The following is a 12,600-nucleotide window of genomic DNA, read 5'->3' on the forward strand; positions in this document are numbered from 1 at the left end:
CCAGTTTTTCCTCAAAGCTCTGCACTTGAGCCTATTTCATCTTCAGATTTGACCCTCGACTGATTCTTTGGTATTTATTGTGCTTCTTTCTTCCTTTTTCCTCTCTCTCATTACAAAGACACAGGCAGACCAACACATGACAAACAGGTACACGGGGTGGTAATCTGTCCTGTGTCTCTCCATTCTCTCCCTCCCCTTCTTGCACTTCTTAAATTTGTGGTCTCCTGGACTTGCCCAAATAGTTTCTCATTGTTTCTTTGCTAAAGGAAAAAAAGAGGCAGCTGTTGCACCTCTCATTTACTCAGAAGAGGACACAGTTTTCCTTCCTGAGGGTCTCAGTACAGCAATGTGCTGTGTGCTGCCCAGCATCCCTCAGTGCTGAATGCCATTGCTTCACTTCTGCAAGGTAGCTGTAACCTGAGGAATCTTAACTGGACTGCAGTTTCTTGTCTGCTGCTAATTTATTAAAATCATTAAGAAATAGGGTTTTTTAAATAAACCTTGTTATATATTTAAAAAGAATACATTTAATCTTACAGAATAAGCTGATTTAAGATAATGTGATAATATTAAGATAACTTTATTTCAGTTAGAAAGAACCAGAAGCCACCATGTCCTTATCTTATGTAAATGCTACATTGTGAAAATCCTCTCAGGCTTAGTCTGACTTAGCCTGTGTAACATTTCAGCTGTTATATTTCAACTGTAATAACAAGCAAAATGTAATCTTAACAGATCTTATCAAATCACCACAATCCTTCCACACTCAAGGACAAAATAACTCCTCATCAGTGTTAATGTACTCTATACGTAAGGGGTTCTTTTGGGGTTTGGGACTTCTGTCTTCTCTTTCCGAAGAAACAAGAAGAATATTTGCTAAAAAATAGCCCAGTCTATGTTCCTAGGAGCCTAAGAACACTGTCTCCTTGTGGATTACAGCTGGCAGCTGAAAGGTGTAAAGTTTTACAATTTACAGTTCTGGGATTTCTTCTTCTTTTTAATCTCTGCTACTCAAAAACCTTTTGTTTTCTTGGCGAGCTGTGAAACTTTAGATTGCTAGTTAAATAGAATGTTCTGCCTGCAAATATTATAAAGTCTATATGGGCTAGATGGAATGTATAGTAAATGAATACAGAATGCATTAATATTGTCTAGTTTGGGGAGAAAGGGTGAAACTATAGGAAATTTTAAGCAGTACAAGAACTGTCATAAGGATGAAGGATAATTTGTGAATTAGCCTTTTTTCTCTATTTACAGAAAAGTCCTGCTATAGTCAGTACGGAATTAGCATACATTTTTAGCAGAATGGGCATATTTCTCCATTAAATTCTTTAGACTGATTTTAGGTACCTTTACAATTAATTCTATAATTTTTTAAAATATTGATTTTATCAGAAAGATTAATTTAATTTCTGTGGCATTCCACTGCATTTGTCCCATCAGATTAGTTATCAATATTTTTTTATTATTATGTTTTACAACAGCTGGACCACATCATCCCCTTCCATGCTACAGTCCTCAAAAGAGAGTTCTAGAAGAAGACTTGATGAGGACCTCTGTAGAGATGCAGCCTCTCCCACTGGAGGGCCCGGGTTTTCCTCAGTCCAAAAAGGGCACTGCACTATTAATTTGTTCAAATCCTTAAGAAGCTGACTGTGTCTATTCCTGCTTGCTTTGGCCTCAGGCAAGCTTTCTGGCTTATTGGCAACGTTGCTGTATTGTACCTGCACTGTATGGGATTTCCTCTGGCTCTGCGTGACCTTAATAAAAGCCCAAAGAGGCAGAGCAGAAATAATAATACCAGAACCCTAAAGCAATTGTGGCTGGAATGGATGCTTGCCATTTCCCTAAGCCCCATCCAATTCACTTCTCCTTTAGCTTGTCCTATCTTTCTTTAATCCCCTTCTAGGAACCATGTCTCCTCCTGTCAACCCTGTCAGCAAATGAGCGTGTAGGACAGCCTATCACTTAAAGAAGAGAACCTCTGTGTGGAGATCCCATGTGCATATAGCAGATATCCAATCAGAGTTTTTCAGTGGAAAAATAGATGTGTTCTCCCTCACCTTTCTTTTTTAGGAGAGAGATCCCACTAGCTAATTTCTACAAGTTTAAACTGATTGTTAACAGACTTTGTGCTGATCCCAGCTTTACCTTCATTTAAAGGAATGTTTCAGCAGTGTGCAACCTGGGGTTGCTGCTATGGCCAAAGGAAAACCACTGGAGACAGGAGTTCAGAGAGGGTGGAACCAAACTGTTACCAGCCATTAGGTGTTGCATCCTTCTGCTCTCAGCCACAGAACAGATATGAAGCAGTCACTCTCTTTCTTAAAACGCCTCACATGCAAATAGTTTTTAAAAATAACTTTCATAAATTAGCTACAAATCTCAAAGTTAATCTCCGCATCTCTGCAACTACTCCCTCAAGGCTCCTCACTGCTTGGTCAGTGCTTGGTCACTCCCTCTCCTTCAGCCTGACTGCTGTGCTTCTGTGCCAGTGGCAAAACACAACATAGCCTAAGGACAGAATTGCAGCTGCACTTGCAATTTCATCGTGTTTATGAGATGAAGCCACACCTTGACTTCAGTCAAGCTTGATCTTTCATCTTATGTCTGTTTAAAAAAACACGGAAAAGCCTCTTCAATCAAAAGAATTAGAAGAGATTACATACAAAATGCTTCAGTATTTTCAGAAAACATAAGACCTGGACAACTTAGTGTTAACAACATTTTCATGGCTATTGCATTTAAATCATTGAGTTCCCCCCTTTAAACAAAACATAATGAAAACAGTATATTGGACACTATACTTTGAAACTGGCATAATATCAAAATCAGGAATTATTTTCTAACATAACACTAAGGGAAATAAAGTGCAACTACAGTGATTTAACTTTCCTTTTCTACTCACAGTTTCTTAAAATTGCCAAGCTCGTTTTACCTAATTTTATGGGGCAAATTCTCTCTATGCTCAAACTTGCTCAAAGTTACTCAAAATTGAGTATGTGTTTCAGTCCATTTACATGGTACCACAAAAAAATGTTCTAATGTTGAAATAATGACTTTAAAAAGGGAATAATAAACGTTTAATACAAATGTATCATCCATGGAAAGAATAAGGTAGAAATTGCAGTTCTGTTAAGTCAATATAGCTTCTATTGGCTTCAGAGGAATTCCAGATGCCATCCTATCCATTTTATAAATAAACCTACATGCTTTTGCCATTGTTATGGATGTAACAGCATCAAAACACAATTTACAGTGGAAGATATGAAGGCATGAATTTTCCATATAATATGTAGATATATTAAAGTCCTATGGTCGCTGTTGTCCTTAGCCTGAGAACAATTGTTCTACAAACACTCCATGGAAATATCCAAACAAGGCTGAGTACATCATGGTATGAGCAGGAAGTTGTACACTGTTCAGAAGGCAAGATACAATAGAATTCATAGGTTTTCAACTTTGTGAGTGTATGTGCTAGTAAACATAGTTTACCCTCTTCTTCACCAGCTGGACATCTGTGCTTAACATCATGCTAGTTCACATATTTGTAATCCCACTCAGCATGGAGCTTGAGCTGTACTTCAGAGCTAAAATGAACACATTTGGATTTCACTTCATTATTAGTGAGTTTTAAAGGGTGTGGATCAGTCACTTTACAATTTCTTTCAGAGGCACTGGAGAAATTACATGGACTAGTATAGGATGATTAGTTAAGCGAGTACTTTTCAAAAAAAGTTTTACATTCATGGCAAGCATCCTGAAATGATCGTTAATTGCAATCACTTTAATGTTTGTATTCTTTTTCCTGAAGTCACTTATTGCTGCAGCACTTAAAATGTTCCTCCCACCATACGAGGCCATTTGCTGTCTATAACTCTTGGAGGTTTAGATTAATTTGAGCCAACGTTAGGGGCTCAGCTGCTAGCTGAAGGCTTGGAGGCTGGTGGAGCTCGGTGCGCGGTGACCCCTGCTGCCTGTTCAGCGCTACAGACGCAGCAAGCTCAGCAAAAGCAGGGCACCACAACAACCGCATGTGTGTTGTTGCAGAAACATAGAATACTTTTTCTGCAATGATAGCTTGGACTACTTCAGGGCAGTCTCAGATAACTAGCTGTACAATAAGCGACTTGAGTCCAGAAAAAACAGTGTATCAAAGCGTATGTGTGTCTTTCACAGATTTATAATGGCGCTGTATAATTTCAGCTGAAATGTTATGTAACTCCAGATGTTTGGCTGCATCTACTCTTTACCAGGATGAACATTGTGCATATTAATTGAAATATACTATCTGTCATATAATTTCATGCAAAAATTATTATTAATTTCTGAATTATAAATGCCAGGACTTAACATGCAACAAGATACAGAAGCATGCTAGAAAGTATTTTCTCTATGCAAAATGCTATCAACACCTTAGCAGCAACCCACAGATCCTCCATACAACCCTCCCTCTCACTTCACAATCTTACCATGGATTGAAAACTGTATTGGTACAATATTAGAACACCAAGGACTAATGCAAAGTTTGACATAAAGTAAGATGATGCTTGCTAGATTCATGATTTGCACTCACATATTTTGCAACTTTCAGACTTTTTTAGTTTTTATAAAAAACTGAAATGACAGTTGTATTAGGTGATGGGAGTACTCTAGTCAATATAAACAGTAATATCATTTTCACCCTCTTACTGGACAAAAGACTTTTCCCAAGCTACCTTTCTTTTTTCTTGTCCAATCAGTAAAGTTATTTATATCCTTTCCCAGAAGGTATGACACCACCCAATGGTGAGCCAGATTCAGTAGCTGGGACTGTGACATTTGTCTAGGATCCTTTGATAGACTCAAGATTAAAAACATCTTCTCATATGCTGTACATTTTCCAGGCACATTTTATGTCATGCAAGGTCTGGGTAATGTTATTTGGTGTTGGTAGAGCCCCAGGAATAAAAAGAATTAAATAAAATTTTGTTCAAATCAAAATATTGTGAAGAATTGATGTTCCCTTTACATTCCTAGCTCTGACATTTGCCAGCTTTCTTCTCCTGCCTGTTCCTTTCCCCTTTCTAAGTGACAAAACAGAAAATCAAGGGAGCCAGGGAAAGAAGGGGGGAAAAGCAAGCCCATTTCTAAATCCTGAAACTCCCAGCCCATCTAAGAGCTTGAGGTGCATGAATGTTTCCACAGCTTGGCTGCAGGTTAGCCCTTCAACTGTGCTTTACCTCCAACCCCATTTCATTCAGTATAAAATAATCCTCAAAGATTACAACAAGGACACCTCCTCAAGATTCTTGTAAGACCTCAAAGGAGATTTCAAATATGCAGCACTTCTAAAGAGCTAATAAATGTTGTCTGGGACAAAGCTGCATCCACATGATTCCAGGCTGCACCATGGTTCATGAGAAAGACCGGCCCAGGAGCCCTGGCCCTGTGTGCGCTGTGACGTGGCCTACTCAAACTGTGTGCTCTATGGCATAACGGAGGGTTGACAGCACAAAAAGACAAAATTTCAAGGTTTGTGCTGTACATAGAGTTTGCTTGTGCATTTGTCTGTTTTGTTTTCTTTTCTTAAAAAGAGAATGTTCACAATAAGGGAGAGATAAGGAAATATTTCCTTTAAAGAACCAGAAAGCAGGCTTTAGTGAAAGAAAGGAGTGTTTTTACAGCACTTCTTTCTGTCCACAGATTGGGCATGCACCGGGTATATCACATTGTAAGAGGTACAGAGGGAAAAAAAGGCATGTTGTGTTGGTACAAAGGTATAACTAGGAAGACACCACTCACATCAAAATACTGCCTGAGCAACAACTGAAAATGAAAACTAACCAAAAAAACTTGTAGTCAAACTTACTACAAACATTCCATACCACTGCTAGAGGACAGTTTAACCAGGATAGTAAGCAAAATTATGTATGACTGTTATTACCTCTGTCTTTCAGAATACAACTCAAAGTTCTTCAGGGCTTTCCATGAAATGTTGTACAAGTTAGTGCAAAAGCACTGCCCTAAGATACTGCAGTTACTTTTTATTAATAGTCTGCACTTAAATAAGGAAAAAACCTCAATAACATCCAATAATTAAAAAAAATAATAAAAGTGTTCACAGTTAAACTCAACAAAGACATTTTCTTAAGGAAAATTTTAAGTCACTTTTAAAATAATAATTAAAATAAAATTATAGCAAGACTGTTCCTGTTAAGCTTCCCGTTCAGACTTCCTCCTGCCTGCTACTGTTTAGGCAATGAATATTCATGAACATAAACATGATTTGTAACATCTGTATACCAGTGGTAGAGAATTAGCAAGACATTTACACACCTTTGTTTGGGATATGTGCATGTATACAAAAAGAGAAACTTTCCCTTATGATCTTTTCCAGAGATATTTCATGGTCCAGAGTCTGGCCTTAAAACACTATAATGTCTATCATATGATTCTGCAAGAACAGAAATAGAAGCAGCGTCTCTCAGCCCACAGCCAAATCCTTCTACCTTTCAAGAAAACAGAAGTAAAAGTTTAAAAGTTTAGTCTGTGAATCCCTTCCATAGCCTTTACTCCTTTATAAATAAAAAAAATAAAAAAAAAAAAAGGAAAAAAGTAGACTGCATCTCTGTTTGTCGGCATATACAAAACCCCATCTTCTGAGCTAAAATTCCCCTTCTATATGGCATTTCTTTATTCCAGTTAACCCGGCTGAGTTAGGTGAGGCAGCAGTGCTTGTCACATGAGAAAGTCACACTTGATTTGCTCACCCATTTTTCCTTCAACAACCACTTGTAACCCATGCAAAGTCTATTATGTCAGCTTCCCATTCCTTGTTTTGGTACATCTTAAATTAACTCAAAATTGTGAAATTCATTCACCATTTTAAATTAAGACCAACCTTTTTGTGACAGGTCCCACAGGTTAAAATTTTGTACTTTCAGTTAAACTAAGAGTTTATCTAAATGGAATGTTCATCGAGGTAGAAATCTAATCTAAACCAATTAGTTAACAATAGCTAGGAGTGGTGGAATAACACTTCAAGTTGAGAGGTGTGTTTGGTGATGAGCACTTCTAATAAAGACTAAGAAAACAACCATCTGTGACCTGACCACAGTATCTTTTTGGGGATCTGGTTCCCAGCTAAACCTTTCAGAAAGTTTTACCAGCTAGACAATATCCTTCCCAAATGTAGGTGTGCATACACATACCTGAACATCTCATCTGCTGATGAGTTATCTAAAGCTACCTGTCTTGAACAACAGAACAGCATCTCAGTGGCTTCAACACACTTTCTTACCTTCTGATTACTTTTTTCCTCAGCACTGTTTGCATGCAAAAACATAAATACTCTTGATAATTCTTTTCCTTCAGTTTACCACCTCCCAATTTTTCTTTTCTGGGCTATAATAGAAAGCAAACAATTGCATATTCATGCAACACCCAAGTTTCATAACTGGAAGTTAAACTGGTCCTGAATAAGCTGCATGTCTCAGGTTCCTAGCCTTTATGGAATTCTTTACATGTAGGTCACCCAGCAGTTCAAAAGAAGCTCTAATTTGTCTATTGACTTTTAGCAGTTCAGTTGCTAACGTGAAGTGAGTCCGTAATTAAAGGTCAGTCACTCAGCTGGCAACCTTTCCTGACTCAGAAGTGAGAGAGAACTCAGAAATTCAGGATTCATGGAAACTGAAATGTATGGTAATAAAACACTGATGGCAGAAGGCACAGTATTACAGAATAGTGAAACACTTTTTATCACTTGCCTGTGTAGAATGAAATATAGTCTGTGATACGCCAAAAGGCTTCCATGAGCAATTTGAAGTTTTACAGCATATGTATGTCCACGAGATAAAAAGCAGCCTTCCTGTATTTTTTTTTATTTTTTAAAACCAAACTGTGCCTTGTGTTACTGTGGTCTATTACGTGTTTCTGCAGACAGCATATCCAATGGTCTATCCAATTTCCTTGGAAAGAGAATTTTTATTGAGCATTAATCTTTAATTGGTATCTGAAGCATTCCTCTTCTGGGATGAGGGCTGTTGCCAGTGTGCTGAAAAATGCCATTAAAAATGTCATCTGTCATATTCCTAAATCTTAATCTGAGAAACTGTCACATTCAGATTTCTCAGTCAGCATGAAAACAGTCCATCTCAGCCTCTGCATAGATAAGGTAGGCTCGAGTGGAACATTACATCTTTTTCTGGTCCTTAAGTGTTGCTACATACAAAATACAGATTCCTTGCGAGGTATAACTACATGCTATGAACAGTCAAATGGCTCCAGTTATCCCACTGTGTCCACATTTCAGATTGACTCAGACCTCTTCTTCTGGAAAGTCTGTAAAAGAAAGATTAATGACAAATAAAAAGCTTTAGAAAACACAGACATCTGGAAGTAAAGATATCATAGTGGTGTAAGCCACAGTAGAATAAAACATTTGTTTAATTCAACCTTTAGTCTCTAAAGCCAGTCAATAGGGAAAGAGAGCCAACAATTTAGTGGCACACAACTCTTTATGTAAGGTCTGCTGTGCAGTAGAGCCATCCAATTTAGTTTGCAAACTCTCCAAAACAGCAGGTGCAGGGTGTGCTGACCTGTCAGAGCACCCAGTTCCCATGGGTAAATACATGTTGTCACCCACATAATCCTTAAACCTCTTCTGTCTAGGTGATAATCTTCGTCACCTGCATGAGACCCTTCTTGTTCAGCCTTTTGCAGCAGTGCAGAGCCAGAGAGGGGCTGGGAGGAAACCAGCAGCACCGATTCCATAGGGATGGCCCACATCTACTCTCCACTCCTGCCCAACACAAATCCTACAGCATATCTCATCCAGATGTGCAGCTGCTGCACTATGGGAATAGTTGGCATAGATTGTTGCAAAAATTCAATTGCAGATATGCAATAATGTTAATATAAAAAGTTAATCGTTTTGAATATTGTGATCTATTTTGCTGGTGATGTTTACATTGTGCTGATTTTAATTTCCCACTCAGCAGGTTGAAATATTTTCTTCAAGACTGTCTTTCTCCTTAATGATGTAGGTCTGTTTCTAATTGAAACTGATAGTAAAATAAAGCTACTTTTTCCCTTAATGTCATTTCATGCAGCGCATCAGTATTCTCAAACATCTTTGCCTGTGTAGTAGCATTGTCAATAGGTAATAGAACAGTTACAAGCACAATATTTCTTAGTATGCTGGTTTGTAACCAACACTGCAACATGAGAAGAATCTCCAAATTCATTTACACTGTGTGATCCTTGAGTGAAGAGAGGTTCAGCTCAGTATTTTGTAAAATCTTTCTAAAAATGAAAAGACTTTATCTAGTAGATGACTTGGTGGTAGAAAGTACATTAGAATATCAATAAATCAGACTGATGGATGGAACCTTGTCAGCTACTGAATTTAACTTGTGTTAAAGTTAAATCCAATTTAACTGTGTGCATAGACAAGGTTTGGGAGACCAACTGTGAATTACCAAATATTGGTCACAATTCTGTAATGCAGTGAGTCACTTCCATTTTCATTCAAGTCAATATAAGTCAAGAGTATTTAGCTCTTTGCAGAACGAAGTGATAAAAGGAAGGATATTCTATGAGGAAAGAAAATTAACTGTTGTATAATAAACATATAAGGAGTTTCAGGGGTTCAAAACTTATGAGTCTTTTCAAGAATACGCAAGACTACCTTGCATCTTCACTTTGATAACCCCTTTGATTAGGACATATTCCTAAAAAAAATAAAGTCTTTATTTACTGTTAGAGAAATAGAAATACTCTTTCCTAATTCCAAGTCAAGAGTGAGAACAGCAACTCTTTTAGCCATTGCTACTGGGTACTATAAGACTATGGATCAAAATATTATGGCCATTCTGTCAGCCTTATATAAAGAAATAGAGAAGTAACTGTGGAGTATGGTGCAATAAATGAACCAAAAAATCTCTTTGCAAGGCATCTTTTACATACGTCCAAGAACCACAACAGAGTCTATTTCTTTTTGAGATGAAGGCTGAGGAACTAGAATTATCCAAGGTTTCCTCTTGCAAAAGGTGTGTCACACAATCAAGCATTTGTATTTGTATGAAATCCTACAGCATTCAGGGAGTCATAAAGCTAATTGCAAACTCGTGATTAATTAAGCTAAACTGTAATGTGTATATTCAGGTTGGGAGGGAGAGAGGGTACAAATATGCAAAAAGAGCAAGGATGCAACAAAACTGCATGGGGGGAATACTGGATAGGCAGCAATTTTCTAGCCTGAAGCTTGCAACAGAAGTTAACGTATTTCCCATGTAAAGCGTAAGAGTGCAATGTAGACATAAAATCTCATTTCCTTTGTTCAAAATCTTCGCATGTGATCTGACAGCTTTCCTCTTGTTAATTTAATAAGAAGGAAAAAAAAATTAGACTATCAATAGCAATTAAACAATTTAGCATCCTAAACAAGTTCTACTTTATCTCAAAGCATGATTTTTTTTTTGTTTGAGAATAATATTTCGTTTCAGAATATGACAGAAGCAGCAAGTGGCAAAAAACAAAGTTCAAAATGTATTAGGATGGACTGTAAAAGTTTTGTTATTTTACATTGAGCAATGACAGGTTTCTCAAAAGCATTGAGAAACGCCTAGCAATAAAAGCCAAATATCATGCACACTGAAACAAATGTTTCATATCTTGCACCTCTTGGTCAGCATGTTTTAAACCATGCATTGAGCCAATTTAGTAGAATTTCTGAAAGACTGAAACAACCTCTTCCTGACACTTCATGTACACTGCACATTTCTAGGGTAGCACATGGTTAAGCTATGTCTCAGTGTTTTCCATTTCTTTGAGAAACATTGCTAGAAGGGATGTGATATATATTCATTTTAAATCTCTTTGGTTTTTACTTTTCTGAAAGGACAGTTCTTACCCTCACAGTGAGACTGTGAGACCCAGCCTGCAAGGAATGAGTTGCTTTCCCTTCTAGTGTTAAGCAGTCAGAAATATTCTCTTGGAAGGAAGTCAAAAGTGAAATTGCTAAACAGATAATTTCATGATAAAGCAGGATCTCAGCAGAAATGTTATCACTGTCTTCTCTGCTGAGGAAAAAGTCCTCTTGTACCTCATTACACAAAGACATAGTAAGTAGATTCTCCCCCCCCCCCCCCAACACTTTTGTTACAGAAGTGCAGCTAAGACTGCTGTAAACTAGAAAATGTAGGGAATACATTTAGACATTATTTTTAAACTTCCTTTTGCTTCATTCCCCTTCTTTCTCTAGCATTTCTATCTGCATGAAAGTCTTCCACCATCTCTTGAGAGCTATTCTTGGGCTTTATCTTTCCAGAAGTGCTTATATCACATGCTAATTGGCTTAATTAACTACAAGTCATAGCTCCAACAAAAGTATTTCCTATCTAGTCAATGTGACCATTAAAAAGAGATTTGCATTACATTTGGAACAGCAGACACTTAGCTTGTGAAAGGGCTAATGAAGCATGTGTTCTGGGCACACAAATCAGGTGCTAGAGGTATAGAAAGCAATACACAATTCCTTTGCAGAAGCAATTTAAAATATTTTAACTAGTGGTTTTCCAATAAAGACTGACATATTCTTTTGTAATGATAAAATAATTAGGAGAAATTGAGAACTTCATCCTCAAGCAATTTGACAATTATAAGAAAACCTGAAGTCTTTATTTGTAGTAATTCACAGAAGGGATTCAACGTTTCAATTTCAAATCAGAAAGATATTCTGTAAATTATGTTTTGAAAACAGAAATTGGAAGGGCAAGTGCAGCATTCGAGTGTTGCTAATGACCTGCAGAGACAAACCTGCACAAACACAGGGCTCTGCTCTTAAATTTAGTAACAATGCAGCACCGCAGGCACCAAAAAAGGGCACAATTTTAAGTGAAATTTAGGACATATATAAGTGCCAATATACAAAAATATAATCCTGTAAATCTCTGCACAGCTGCTAACAGACCTTGCACTTGCTTAAGCTCCATAGGCACTCTTGTTTTCAACACAGACTTACATCAATAACTGTAGCTCTTATTCTTGGCATGTGCATATGTATCTCCTGTTGGCAGGGTTTGGCAGCACTGTCTGTGCCTGGTGCTAGATCTAAATTAGGATTAGAGGGATGGGCTTCAGACCCTCTGCCCTAGGCTCTGGCACTGGTCTGGGAGGCATTCTCAGAGCACATAAGAAATGCCTGCATTCCACACAGCACACAAGACGAAGCAGGAAACTTCTTCAGAATACGGCCAGGAGAAAGAAGTGTTTGATTGTCTCCCTCTCCTCTTCTTTTGCCACTGTTTGGTGGTTGCTGCAGCCTCGCAGATATGAGGAAGGCTAGACTGAATTCCCAGAACCCCCTGTGGGACTTAAGCATTCTGGCTACTCACTCACTTTATAAATGGAGACTGCTGCGTCTTCTTCATCTTTTGTCTAACTTTGGAGCTTTGGGGGCTGACCTCCAGAGGTCCCTTCCAGCCTAAATTATTATGCGACTGTATCATCTGCTACTTGAATTTTAAAAGATGGCAGTAGTACTTGCTAATTTTCTGCAAGAAAAACTGCAGACCTATTTTGGGAACTCCAGAATGAATAAGGGGTAAGTATGGATAA

General features: G+C 37.8%; 1 protein-coding gene across 1 annotated transcript in view; it reads right to left on the reverse strand.

Moving 5' to 3' along the window:
- Positions 1-7,869: 7,869 nt before the first annotated feature.
- The window catches only part of METTL25 (methyltransferase like 25), an 89,711-nt gene continuing 84,980 nt past the window's right edge, over positions 7,870-12,600 (reverse strand). Inside the window, exon 10 of the mRNA XM_055807209.1 lies at positions 7,870-8,322. Within this exon, the coding sequence (XP_055663184.1) occupies positions 8,290-8,322 (33 nt within the window). The 3' untranslated portion in view covers positions 7,870-8,289. The remainder of the gene's footprint in view (positions 8,323-12,600) is intronic.

Source organism: Falco peregrinus, chromosome 6 (genome assembly GCF_023634155.1).
Source record: "Falco peregrinus isolate bFalPer1 chromosome 6, bFalPer1.pri, whole genome shotgun sequence".
Lineage (NCBI taxonomy): Eukaryota > Metazoa > Chordata > Aves > Falconiformes > Falconidae > Falco > Falco peregrinus.